General features: G+C 45.0%; 1 gene segment (V, D, J or C); it reads right to left on the bottom strand.

The window, feature by feature from the left end:
• LOC144480936 (Ig heavy chain C region-like) overlaps positions 1 to 14,164 on the bottom strand; it is a 35,201-nt gene that overhangs the window by 17,604 nt on the left and 3,433 nt on the right. The window contains 3 exon segments of the C gene segment in view: positions 3,765 to 4,085; positions 4,785 to 5,016; positions 5,836 to 6,149. Coding sequence covers positions 3,765 to 4,085; positions 4,785 to 5,016; positions 5,836 to 6,149 — 867 coding nt within the window.

Genomic DNA, 14,164 nt, shown 5'->3' with positions numbered 1-14,164 from the left:
GCTCCGAATCCTGAGACTGTGACCCCTGGTTCTGGACTCCTCCACCACTGGGAACATCCTCCCTGCATCTACCCTTTCTCGTCCTGTTATAATTTTATAAGGCTCTATGCGAGCCCACCCCCTTCCCCCATTCGTCTGAAGTCCAGCGAAAACAACACTAACCCAGCCAAGCTCTTCTCATACATCAGTCCCGCCAACCATGGAATCAGCCTGGTAAACCTTCACTGCACTCCCTCGAGAGCAAGAACATACTCACGCTGAAAACGAGACCAAAATTGCACACAATATTCCACGTGTGGCCTCAACAAGGCCACGTATAATTGCAGCAACATATCCCTGCTGCTGTACTCGAAACCTCTTGCTATTTACCACACCACAGATTTTCGTGCCGTCTGTGAACTTCCCTCCCATCCCTCCCACATTCACGTCCAGATCATACTTGTACACGACAAACGGAAATGGGCCCAGCACCGATTCTGATGCACACCACTGGACACAGTTTTCCAGTCACCAAAGCAACGTTTGACCATGATTCCAAATATTGATTTCCAAATATTGATTGGAACCTTTATAGGTCGAATAGTTCGGATGCGGCAGTTTTTGTACAGTGTGTGCAGGAGGGTTTCCTGACACAATATGTGGATAGGCCGACAAGAGGTGGGGCCACGTTGGATTTGGTACTGGGAAATGAACCGGGCCAAGTGTTAGATTTGGTTGTGGGAGAGCACTTTGGAGATAGCGACCACAATTCGGTGTCTTTCGTCATTGCAATGGAGAGGGATAGGGCCGTACGGCAGGGCAAGGTTTATAATTGGGGGAGGGGTAATTATGATGCGATTAGGCAAGAATTAGGGAGCATAAGATGGGAACAGATACTGTCAGGGAAAGGCACAAATGAAAAGTGGAGCTTGTTCAAGGAACAAATACTACGTGTCCTTGATAGGTATGTCCCTGTCAGGCAGGGAGGAAATGGCCGAGTGAGGGAACCATGGTTCACAAAAGAGGTTGAATGTCTTGTCAAGAGGAAGAAGAAAGCGTATGAAAGAATGAGAAAACAAGGTTCAGTTGGGTCCATTGAAGGTAGCAAGTTAGCAAGGAATGAGTTGAAACAAGGGCTTGGGAGAGCTAGGAGGGGGCATGATAAGTCCTTGGTGGGTCGGATCAAGGAAAACCCCAAGGCTTTTTACCCTTATGTGAGGAATCAAAGAATGACCAGGGTGAGGTTAGGGCCAGCCAAGAACAGTAGTGGGAACTTGTGCATGGAGTCAGAAGAGATAGGAGAGGCGATGAATGAATACTTTTCCTTAGTGTTCACCAAGGAGAGGGACCATGTTTCTGAGGATGAGAGTGTGATACAGGCTGATAGGTTGGAGGAGGCAGATGTTCTCAGGGAAGATGTATTAGCAATTTTGAAAAACCTGAAGGTCGATAAGTCCCCTGGGCCAGATGAAATATATCCTAGGATTCTTTGGGAGGCAAGGGATGAGATTGCAGAGCCTTTGGCTTTGATCTTTGGGTCCTCACTGTCCACGGGGATAGTGCCAGAGGACTGGAGAGTGGCGAATATTGTTCCTCTGTTCAAGAAAGGAAATAGGAATGACCCTGGTAATTAAAGGCCGGTTAGTCTTACTTCGGTGGTGGGTAAGTTAATGGAAAAGGTCCTGAGGGATAGGATTCACGACCATTTAGAAAGATGCAGCTTAATCTGGGATAGTCAACATGGATTCGTGAAGGGTAAGTCTTGCCTCACAAATTTGATTGAATTTTTTGAGGAGGTAACTAAGTGTGTCGATGAAGGTAGAGCAGTTGATGTCATATACATGGATTTCAGTAAGGTGTTTGATAAGGTCCCCCATGATCGGCTCCTGAAGAAAGTAAGGAGGTGTGGGATAGAGGGAAATTTGGCCGATTGGATAGGTAACTGGCTGTCTGATCGAAGACAGAGGGTGGTGGTGGATGGAAATTTTTCAAGACTGGAGACCAGTTACCAGCGGTGTACCACAAGGATCAGTGCTGGGCTCTCTGCTATTTGTGATTTTTATAAATGACTTGGAGGAGGGGACTGAAGGGTGGGTCAGTAAATTTGTGGATGACACCAAGATTGGTGGAGTAGTGGATGAGGTGGAGGGCTGTTATAGCCGGCAAAGAGACATTGATAGGATGCAGAGCTGAGCCGAAAAATGGCAGGTGGAGTTTAACCCTGCTAAGTGCGAGGTGATTAATTTTGGTAGGACAAATTTGAATGCGGATTAAAGGGTCAAAGGTAGGGCTCTGAGGAATGTGGAGGAACAGAGAGATCTTGGGGTTCATATCGATAGATCTCTGAAGGTTGCCACTCCAGTGGATAGAGCCGTGAAGAAGGCCTATAGTGTGATAGCGTTTATTAACAGGGGGTTTGGGTTCGAGGGCCGTGGGGATATGCTGCAACTGTACAGGACCTTGGTGAGACCACATTTGGAATATTGTGTGCAGTTCTGGTCACCTCACTATAAGAAGGATGTGGAAGCACTGGAAAGAGTGCAAAGGAGATTTATCAGGATGCTGCCTCGTTTGGAGGGTACGTCTTATGAGGAAAGGTTGAGGGAGCTCGGGCTTTTCTCTTTAGAGCGGAGGAGGATGAGAGGAGACTTAATAGAGGTTTATAAGATGATGAGGGGGATAGATAGAGTGGACGTTCAGTGACTATTTACTCGGGTGGATGTAGCTGTTACTAGGGGGCATAACTATAAGGTTCGTGGTAGAAGGAATAGGAGGGATGTGCGGGGTGGGTTCTTTACTCAGAGAGTGGTTGGATTGTGGAATGGACTGCCTGCTGTGATAGTGGTGTCGGACACTTTAGGAACTTTCAAGCGGTTATTGGATAGGCACATGGAGCACACTAGAATGATAGGGAGTGGGATAGCTTGATCTTGCTTTCGGAAAAGATTCGGCACAACACCGTGGGCCGAAGGGCCTGTACTGTGCTGTACTTTTCTATGTTCTATGTCCATGACATTCTGCCTCCTGCCACAAAGCCATTTTTTGTCAAATTTGCCAGCTTTCCTTGGATCCCATGTACTCTTAACTCCTTAATCGGTTTCCCATGCGGACCTTCTCAGATGCCTCCTGAAGTCCAGGTAGACATCAGCTGGAATGACCTCACCTATACACCTAGTCACCTCCTCGAAAAACTCAATCAAATTTCTTAGACATGACTTCCCCTGGCAAAGTCATGGTGACGATCATCGATTAATCTTTGCCTCTCCAAATCGAGATTAAGTCTTTCCCTTACACTTCTTTTCCAATTATTTCCCCACCACTGATATTTGACTCACTGGCTTGTAATGACTTGTTTCGTCACGACTTCATTAGTTGAATAATGGTGCCACATTAGCTGTCCTCCAGTCCTTTGGCAAGTCCTCTGTGGCCAGAGAGCATTCAAAGAGGCGCGTCAGAGCCCCTGTATTTTCTTCCCTCGCCTCACAAAGCAGCCGGGGACACAACTCATTTGGACCTGAATATTTATAATATTCTTAAACTTGCTAGAACCGGTAGTACATCCTCCTTCGCAACACCAACTGTATAATCTTCCTCCCTGCTTTCTCGAGTCCTTTCGTCAACAGATTTCCGCAAAGTTAATTGAGCGGCGGTGTAATTTACTCGGGGTTGAATGAAAGGCTTTATTACTTTTTATTTCGGAACTGAAATGTAAAGGACAGTTTCTCATTGATATGAATTAACGGTGTCGACCAGTGTTGGGGAAATTTTCACAAAACTAGGTTTACCGCTGGATTTATTAGCCGTTCTGGTAATGATCTTCAAGGGGATGGCTTCATGTGCCACCACACATGAGTAAGAAGCGCCGCCGTCCCACTCGTCTGCTACAATGGATAACAGGCTGTGCATGAAGAAGAAGCTGCTGCCATTCTCCGCCATCACCTCGGTATTCTTGCAGTTCCCAGAATTCACCGCATTGCCATTGACCGTCCACTTGACGAAGATCTCTCGCGGGGAGAAACCTCTCACTGAGGAGTTGAATTTCTGAGCGGAGACCTCTTCCACCGAGGGCAGGGGGACAGAGACGCACGGCTCCCGAGGATTGTTAGCTGCAGAAAATGGAGAATAACCATAATTAAACTGGAGAATTCCAGAGTCAGTGTTCCAGAGACCACTGGTCAGAAGTGAGAGGAATGTGTTTGTTTTAGATTTTGATGTTTTTCATTTTCCATGTTGGATCTGCCCGGTTTCGCAGCTCAGAGAGAACTGAACACAATCCTTTTCTCTGAGAACTTAGGGGATTGCACTAGAAAGTTGCAGTAAGTTTACTGCACAGAAGCAGACCATTTGGCCCAACTGTTGTGTGTTGGCGTTTAATCTCCACACCAATCTTCTCCTACCTTTCTCCATTAAAATGCATAGTTTTCAATGAATTGATCACTAATCTCCTTATCAATTTCCTTCTTAAAATATACAGATCAAGAGCTTTTCGTTAGTGGAATAATCAATCAGAGAGCACGAGAAAGGTATTGAATACTGAATGCCGACCCTTACGTTTACACTGGAAAAAGGCACAGTGACTCATTTATCGTTGAAATCTCTTGACTAACCTGTTTTCGTGTGGATGGACTTCCTTAAAGGAAATAGAATGGTTCTATTGGTCCAAGTTCAGGTCAGTGGGACTAGGCAAAACATGGTTCGGCACAGACAAGAAGGGCCAAAAGGCCTGTTTCTGAACTGTAATTTTCTATGGTTCTATGGAATCGGCAGATCCTGATGGCTCACCACGCATTCAAACACAGCCCCACTCAGCCAGGCTTGTGTTGAGATATTTAAGTAGCTAACCACGCTGTCAAGATCCTCTCCTGGCTGGTAGGAAATTTCTGATTTCAAATTCTTCTTCTCTTGGACCCAAGACACATTGACTCCATAACGAGCATTAGAAATGATGCAGCTCAAGGTTACTGTCGCCCTCCAGTAAGATCTGTTCTGTTGGTGGAGGCAGCAGAGTGACACTGGGTTCACTGCACCCGGAACGATCTATGAAACAAAAATCGAAATTAGTCAAAGTCCCATCTTCATGCACCAGGACGTCAAAACTTAACCTTCACTCTCTAAAGGACACCAATCTTTCACTACCGTCCTTAATATTCCATGAATGAAGCTACAGTTCCAGAAGCTGCTCTTACCTTTGAGAGGAACACTGTCTGGAGATGATCACTACACCTCAGGCGCGGGATAGGGTTAAGATGGATAACCTCAACTGGCCTAAGAATTGAAACCACAATTTTGGTGTTAACCCCACCTCACAAACCAGCTGTCCAGCCAAGTGAGCTAACCAACCGTCCAGCATGCGATACGTCATGGAAAATCAGCTTGGTCTCTCAAAGCTATTCTCACTGTTAAAGTTGTTCAGCCCCGGTATCATTGCAATGAATCAGCACAGCAGCGTTCGCAATACAAATATACCATTCCTGATCTCAGGAATGCATTACTTAACCCTAATTTATATATAAAATGGACGAAGTTCGCAATACTTTGCCCCTCAGCTGTTACCTGTAAAAAAATGCCTGACACACACAGTCTCTCCAAATACTACTAGCTGTCTGAGGGTTAAGATGATATCAAGTCCAGCCTTCTCACTCTGTGACCTGGATGTAGAGTGAAACATTCTTTGGTGATGTGATGAAACCTGACTGGTGAGCAATCCTAATACGGTATTTCAATCAGAATGGCAACAGACTACATGGCGGAGAATTAGAAGTTGTTTTGTGCTTTGTACTAACTTCAATGCATTCATGATTTTGATTAACATCGGAGTGCAAAATGATTTGTTGTTTATCTGTTTGTGTCCCTCACCCCAAGTTCCGGTGATGTTCTGACTTTGGGTGAGCCCTTGATGAGTGACCTGGCAGGTAAAGACCGCTTTGTTGAACCATTCCCAGCGGAGACTGTCAGCCGACTGCTCGCCGAGAAGTTCCCCTTCACTTCCCAGGCAGGAGATGTGACAATTCCTGAATCCATCGGCTGTCCATTCTTTAGCCACTTCACCGTCACTGACTTCGGATAGAAATCGATGATTGAACAGGCGATGGTTGCAAATTTGCTGCTTGTGCTTTCTTCATTGAAACTCACGGTGAGGAGAACGGTTCGAGGTGTGTCATCTTTCGGACCTTCAAGAAACACGTGTGAGACATTACTTGTCGAATAAATTGATAACAAATAAAATGACTTAATATATTTTTAGCAGAATAGCTGTCGACTGCAGCATTAAATCTATTGTTTGGCTGAGTGGGAAGAGAGTTGGTGAATGGAATTCAATCCTCGAAAGTGTGAGATGATGCATTTCGCGGGGGGGAGGGGGAGTGGGGGGGGCGGGGGACTAGGGGATACTCAATAAACGGGAAGAAGGGATAGAAGAAATGAGAGACCTTCAATTGTATATCTACAGGTCTTGACGGTCGCAGGCCAAGTGGACAAGTTGGTCAATAAGGCATACGTAATGCTGTTCTTCATTGGGTGAGGTATTAAATGCAAAACAGTAGTGTACTGCTGAAACTGTATGAAACACTGGTTAGGCCACAGCTGGAGCCTCATAGACAGTTCTGGTCAGCATACTAAAGGAAAGTCATAATTGTTCTGGAGAGAGTTCAGGGGAGATTTACAAAAATGTTCTCAGGGTTTGAAAATTACAGCTGTGAAGGGAGATTACAAGGTGTTTTTTTTTCCTGAGAAAAGAGGACGGGAAAGGATGATCCAACTATTTTGTACCAAATTGTGAGCGGCATAGACAGGATAGATTCGAATAATTTGTTTCCCCGAGCTGTGGGGCCAATTACCAGGGGACATCGAACTAAAACGTCTGGTAGGATTGGAGAGGATATGTGGCAAATCTGTTTCAACCAGAGTCTGGTGGGCGCCTGGGATTCCCCGCCTAAGTTGGCGATTGAGAATGACACGTTGACTTATTTAAAAGGTACCTGGATCTGCAAGGCTACAGACTAAGTGCTGGAAAAATTTTTTAAATGGCTGAGCAGTTTCATTTTTCTCTATGTTTATTGGTGCAGGCGTGATTTGCTGAATAGTCTCTTCTTGCATTGTATTCAAAACCTTTCCCAATAAATGAAAGCAGCCCTTCTGCCGCGTCATGAATTATCTATGGTTCTAAGATACTTTGCGGTCAATAGGCATGAATTTGGATTCTTCAGGAACAAGACATTGTTCTACATATGTTATAACCAAGGCCTCATTTCGCGTTTCTGGTTCGCATAGGTTAAGACCATAAGGAATAGTAACAGGAGTAGACCAGTCGACCCTTCCACCGTGCTCCGCCATTCAATATGATCATGGCTGATCCACTATTCCTCCCGTTCACTTTCTTGCCCTTTCCTGTAACCTTTACGATTCAAAAATCTATCCATCTCAGCCTTAAATATACACAAGAACTCTACCCCCACAGCTCTCAGTGGAAAGGAGTTCCAAAGACTCACAACACACTGAAGATATAAATTCCTCCTCATCTCAGTCTTAAATTCGCACCCCTTTATTCTCAGGTTTTGCTCTCTGGTCATGGACTCTCCCATGAGCCTAAATGCATCTTCTCTGCATTTACCCCGTCAAGGCTTTTAAGAATCCTACATGTTTCAATGAGATCACAAAGAACAAAGAACAAAGAAAATTACAGCACTGCAACAGGCCCCTCTGCCCTCCAAGCCTGCATCGACCATACTGCCCAACTGAAATAAAACCCCCTACCCTTCCGCGGAACATATCCCTCTATTCCCATCCTATTCATGTATTTGTCCAGATGCCCCTTAAAACTCACTATCGTATCTGTTTTCACCACCTCCCCCGGCAGCGAGTTCCAGGCACCCACCACCGGCTGCGTAAAAAACTTGCCTCGTACATCTCCTTTACACCTTGCCCCTCGCACCTTAAAACTATGCCCCCCCCCAGTAATTGACTCTTCTACCCTGGGAAAAAGCCTCTCATTCTTCTAATTTCCAATGTGTTGATTCCCACCACAGAAACCCTACAGTGCAGAAAGAGGCCATTCGGCCCATCGAGTCTGCACCGACAACAATCCCACCCAGGCCCTATCCCCATATCCCTACATATTTACCCGCTAATCCCTCTAACCCTCATATTTACCCGCTAATCCCTCTAACCTACGCATCCCGGGACACTAAGGGGCAATTGAGTTTGGCCAATCAACCTAACTCGCACATCTTTGGACTGTGGGAGGAAACCGGAGCACCCAGTGGAAACCCACGCAGACACGGGGAGAATGTGTATACTCCGCACAGACAGTGACCCGAGCCGGGACTCGAACCCAGGGTCCCTGGAGCTGTGAAGCAGCAGTGCTAACCACTGTGCTACTGTGCCGCCCCATGTTTAACTTTTCCTCAAAGGACAATACCTCCATACCAGGGATCATCGAACTTTCTCTGAACTGCTTCCAATGACCAAAATTGCCCACAGTGCTCCAGATGTGATGTCAACAGTACCTTGTACATTTTCAGCAAGACCTCCCTACATTTATACACCAACCCCCATGAAATAAAGGCCAACATACCAATGGCCTTCCTGATTACCTGCTGCACCTGTATGGTAACTTTCTGTGTTTTGAGCACCAGTACCCCCAATTCCCTTTTAGTTGCAGCTTTCTGGAGTTTGTGAGAGAGAGAATGTGTTTGAAAGATAGTGTGTCAGACAGAAAGAATGTGTGTCTAAAGAGACAGTATGTGAGAGAAAGTACACGTGTGAGAGAGAGAGTGCATGTGATTGTTCATGAAAGACAGAATGCGCGTGACAGAATGTGTGTAGTCGAGTTAACGTGAGAAAGAGGTTGCTTCTGTTTGTGAAAGGAAGTGTCTGCATGTGTGAGAAAGAGATAGAAATTGAAGGAGAGTAAGAGAATGTGTCTCTGAGAGAAAGAGACAGAATTCGTTTGTGAGAGAGCTGGTGTGCGTGGGTGAGAGTGAGACATAGAGAGATAAAAAGAGAAAGATAGAGAGAAAGATAGTGTGTGTTTGAGAGAGAATCTGTGTATTTGAGAGCGTTTGCGTATGTGATAGAGTACATTTGTGTATGTGAGAGAACTTGTGAGATAATGTGTATGTGTGAGATCAGAGAAACTGTTTGTGTGAGAGCGTGTGTGTCTGAGAGAGTCTACGTGGGTGATAGAGAATGAGCGTGAAAGTTGTGTGCGATGGAAAGAATGTTTGTGTGAGAGGCTGTGTGTGAGGGTGTGTATGTATGTTCGTGAGTGACAGAGAGAGCGTGTGAAAGAATGTGTGTGACAATGTGCGTGTGAGAGAGAGAGTTCCAGAGAGACAGAGAGAGTGAGGTTGCGAATGTGTCTGCGAGATTAAGTTTATGCATGTGCAAATCTCCGTGTAAGAGAGAGCGAATGTGTGTGAGAGGTATTTGCGTGCATGAGAAAGAGGGTACAGAAAGTGTAAGTGTGTGAGTCTGCAGTGTGCAACTATGTGCATTCATGTGAGAGAGAGAGAGTGTGATGTGTGTAAGTGTCTGTCTGGCTCACTTTTCAAGTCTTCCTATTCTAAATTACTCTCACGCTCCACACGCATTCTCACCCACTCTCACAGTGAGTGGCGGTGAGTAAATGAGTAGATTATGGCCCGTGGGCCAAGGGGTAGGACAGATATTTAAATCTTTCACGTAAATATATTTCAATAACATTGCACTGAGTTGTGACAGAGATGGGTAATTGGACCGCACTCCAGCTTTTGCCAGACCGTGAAATTTTAAAAAACAATTTAATATTTTCAGACACATTAGCTCAATAGGACGATTATTTGGAGCGAGAGTCACACCAATAGTCATTTAAGTTGTCAAAATAACTGGCAGCTTCCTATCAACTCTGAACAGACCATGCTCTCTGGAGCATCACCGTCACTTCCAGAGACTGTTTGTTCTGAAACTGTGCTCAAGTTCACCTCACACGCTTTCAATGACTTTCTGATGATCAAAATTCTTGAACATAATTACTTCATCGAAATAAACGTGCGCATTTTTCAGAAAGATTGTTAAAATCAACTAACGTGCGTCATTTCACACAAGCAGCGGAATAATTTATTGTCAGGTTCTGGAACTCACAGTTAGTTAGTGCGATGCTGATTCAGTTTGGTTAACCTCTGCGGGGAAAATGTCCTGCGGGCCTTTTAAGATATCGAGTAAAACTCCCTCTCATACCCTGGCAAATCCATGTCAAATGTTGGAAGGGTGGATTTAAAAGTAATAATTGCAAAAAACACCGGATCAGGTGCATTCTGTCAGACACACGCACTCTCTCTCACACTACCACATTGAAAAGGTCAAGGACTGCTCGAGTACGGAATAAGAGTGAATAAATATCTCAATGCATTGCCTAACCAAACATTCACAAGAGAGATACATCAATCAAATCTGCTTCTACAGTCTGTCTGTCGTTTCTGAATTGTTCTTTCTGATGGTCACAATCTGAGTGAGAAATGGAATTTCTGAGGCACCTGGCCAAACATCAAGTCAAACTTTTGCATGCCTCGCAGATGCAAGTTTAGTGAAAAATAAATCCATTTTTACTCCCTGCAATACAGGAGAACGAACCAGAAGGTTTACAAACAAGCTGGAAAATTCCTGCTCACAACACAATGGCCACTGGCACAAAACAGGACACAAAGGGTAAAACAATCGAGTTCCCAGCAGATGGATCTGTTCAATCTGTCAATTTCATTCGATCTGTTTGATTCTAGTTGATCAATGATCAACTTATGACAACAATAATTCCATAACCTCTTTAAAATTTACCGATCCTGTTTCGACTATCAGCTATTACTTGCAGTATGCATGAAATATAGAAAACTGAACAAAATGCAGTTTCGCTAAAATAATGACCAGATCGAATATAACAGATTGGGGGTAGCTTAATGTCCGTAATAGAGATTCAGTGTCAAGGTAATAATTAAACAACCCAGGAAATACTTACATTGAAACTGATTAAATGCAATCAGCAAAGTAATCAAGGACGAAACACCTTATGGAGCTGAGCAAATAGATGCATTGTTTTCTAAATTCATTTCAGGTGCCGTTAAAAATTCTCTAAAGCCTTTGTTATTTTGCTCGCCGGCATAATCCTCAATTGTGGGAGGTCATTTATATTGATTTGTTAGCATTAATATTATATTGCAAGATTTGCTAATCGTTAGTGAGTTTTCTTGGCAATTAGCTGCACTCTATACTGAAATGGTTAAAAACTGTTTTCAATAATCCAAAACATGGTTCTACTTAGAACTTGCTGAAATAATTGGGGTTTAGGTAAATCACCCTGACACTGAATCAATGTTAAACAACAAACTTTAAGTGACTGGATGGAAACATTCAGACATGTATATGACTTTTACTTAAATATAATCACATTTTATTTTTACTTTGTATTCCAGCTGCCCTATTTTAACCCACAAAAGTTATCCCCATATCCCCACATATTTACCCACTAATCCCTCTAACCTATGCATCCCGGGACACTAGGGACAATTTAGAATGGCCAATCAACCTAGCCTGAACATCCTTGGACTGTGGGAGGAACCCGGAGCACCCGGAGGAAACCCACGCAGACACAGGGAGAATGTGCAAACTACACACAGACAGTGACCCGAGCTGGTATTCAAACCCAGGTCCCTGGAGCTGTGAAGTAGTAGTGCTAACCACTGTGCTACCGTGCCGCCCATCGTTTGCTATCGTTTGATCCCGCGAATTGTTGTATTTGGCTAATGCCAACCACTTGTCAATCCCCAGTCGAGGTGGCCACCGGCAGGTGTGTGGACAGAATCTCTACTTTTGGAAAATTGTGGATCAGGCCCACAGAAATGACGGAGGACCCTGAAGCACAGGGCATATTAGCCAAACACACGTAGGCATTCGCCAGTCACAAGCATGACTGTGGCCGAATAACAGGGGAGGTAATCATAGAAGGTCCTGACCCTAAACCCCAAAGACAGTACAGCTTCCCTAAGCAAGCCGAAGGGGAAGTGGCCAATGTGATTAGCAGTTTATTAAAACAAGCTTCCACTAACAACTCCCCCATATGGCCGGTAAGGAAACCGGACGGTTCATGGAGACTCACAATTGATTATCGAGCCCTAAATCAGACCACCCCAATCACAGCCACCACAGAGGCGATTGGCCCAGAGGCCATGATGAAACAAGCCCTACACGCAAAGCTTTTCACACTGTTGGACATCAGTAACGGCTTCTGGTCAATTCCCTTAGATCACCACTGTCAATACAAGTTTGCCTTCACATTCCAGGGACAACAGTTCACCTGGACGTGTTTACCACAACGTTTTCATAACTCCCCCTCCATATTTCACCAACGCTTAGCGAAGGGCTTGGAGGGATTCCCAAACCAGAATGTTTGGTACAATACGTAGATGATCTCCTCTTACAGACTGAAACAAGAGGGGAACATCTCAAATGATTGGATGAACCGCCCAACCTCCTCACTACATTAGGATTAAAGGTAAATCCCAAGAAAACCCAGATCATGAGACGACAGGTCTCTTACTTGGGTACAGTAGTGACTGAGGGAAAGCACGAGATAGAAAGGAAGCGAATCGAGTCTGTAACACACCTTCCCTTACCAAAGAACGTGAGCTCGTTGCGCTCCTTTCTAGGCTTGGTGGGGTACTGCCGGAACTACATAGACGGTTTCGCCACTAAAGCCGCTCCCCTGTCCGAACTTTTACGAAAATACATCCCATGGGTCTGGACTGCGCGACACGCACAAGCAGTTTCAGACTTCAAACACCCTTGCACAAACCCCTGCCTTACAGGTAACCAATCCTGAACTCCCTTTTGCCCTTGAAGTAGCAGCCACTGACAGCACACTAGCTACCGTGCTCCTCCAAGAACGGCACGGATGACTCAGCCCAATCGCTTATGCTTCCCGCATACCAACTCCAGTGGAACGAAATTTTTCAATGTGCGAAACCCACTTATGGTCAGTTTTCTGGGCAGTGCACCGCTTTAACTACAAAGTCGGCTCGAACCCTCTCGCTATGCGTGAGGTGAATGCGTGGCTTGAGAGCTGGTGCATGGGGTAGGGATTTAGATCTTTGGATCATTGGGATATTTTCTGGGGAAGGGGCCGCCTGTTCAAGAGGGATGGGTTATACCTGAACTGGCGGGGGACTAACATCCTGGCGGGGAGATTTGCTAGAGCCACTCGGGAGGGTTTAAACTAGTTTGGCAGGGGGGTGGGATCCAAAGCATTAAGGAGACAGAAGAAAAATTTGAGGACAGCACAGAAATTAAAGAGAGCACATTAAGCAGTAAAGGCAGTGTCAGTAATCCGAGTACCAGACAGATCAGGCAAAAGAAAGACAGAGAGCAAGGGAAGTCCAGCTTAAACTGCGTTTATTTCAATGCAAGAGGCCTGACGGGCAAGGCAGATGAAGTCAGGTCATGGCTAAGGGAGGGACAGGACTGGCAGTTCAATGTTCCAGTGTACAGATGCCAGAAGAAAGATAGAACATGAGGTAAGAGAGGAGGGGGAGTTGCATTTTTGATTAGGGAAAATATCATGGCCGTACTGAGAGGGGATATATCCGAGGGTTCGGCCACTGAGTCTATATGGGTAGAACTGAGAAATAAGAAAGGGGAAATCACTTTGACAGGGTTGTACTATCGGCCCCCAAATAGTCGGCGGGAAACTGAGGAGTAAAAATGTAAGGAGATTACAGATAGCTCCCAGAAAAATAGGATGATAACAGTAGGAGATTTTAACTTTCCCAACATTGACTGGGACATAGTATTAGAGGGTTGGATGGAGAGAAATTTGTTGAGTGTATTCAGAAGGAATTTCTCATTCAGGATATGGATGGCCCGACTAGAGAGGGGGCAAACCTTGACCTCCTCTTGGGAAATAAGGAAGGGCAGGTGACAGACTTGTGAGTCAGGGATCACTTTGGGACCAGTGACCATAATTCCATTAGTTTTAAGATAGCCATGGAGAATGATAGGTCTGGCACAAAAGTTAAAATTCTAAATTGGGGCAAGGCCAATTTTGATGGTATCAGGCAGGAGCTTTCAAAAGTTAATTCGGGGAGTCTGTGAGAAGGCAAAGGGATGTCTGGTAAGTGGGAGGCTTTCAAAAGTGTGTTAACTAAGGTTCAGGGTAAGCACA

Source organism: Mustelus asterias, chromosome 30 (assembly GCF_964213995.1).
Source record: "Mustelus asterias chromosome 30, sMusAst1.hap1.1, whole genome shotgun sequence".
NCBI lineage: Eukaryota > Metazoa > Chordata > Chondrichthyes > Carcharhiniformes > Triakidae > Mustelus > Mustelus asterias.
Note: the sequence above shows the minus strand (reverse complement) of the source record. Positions and strands in the feature narration are given on the sequence as shown.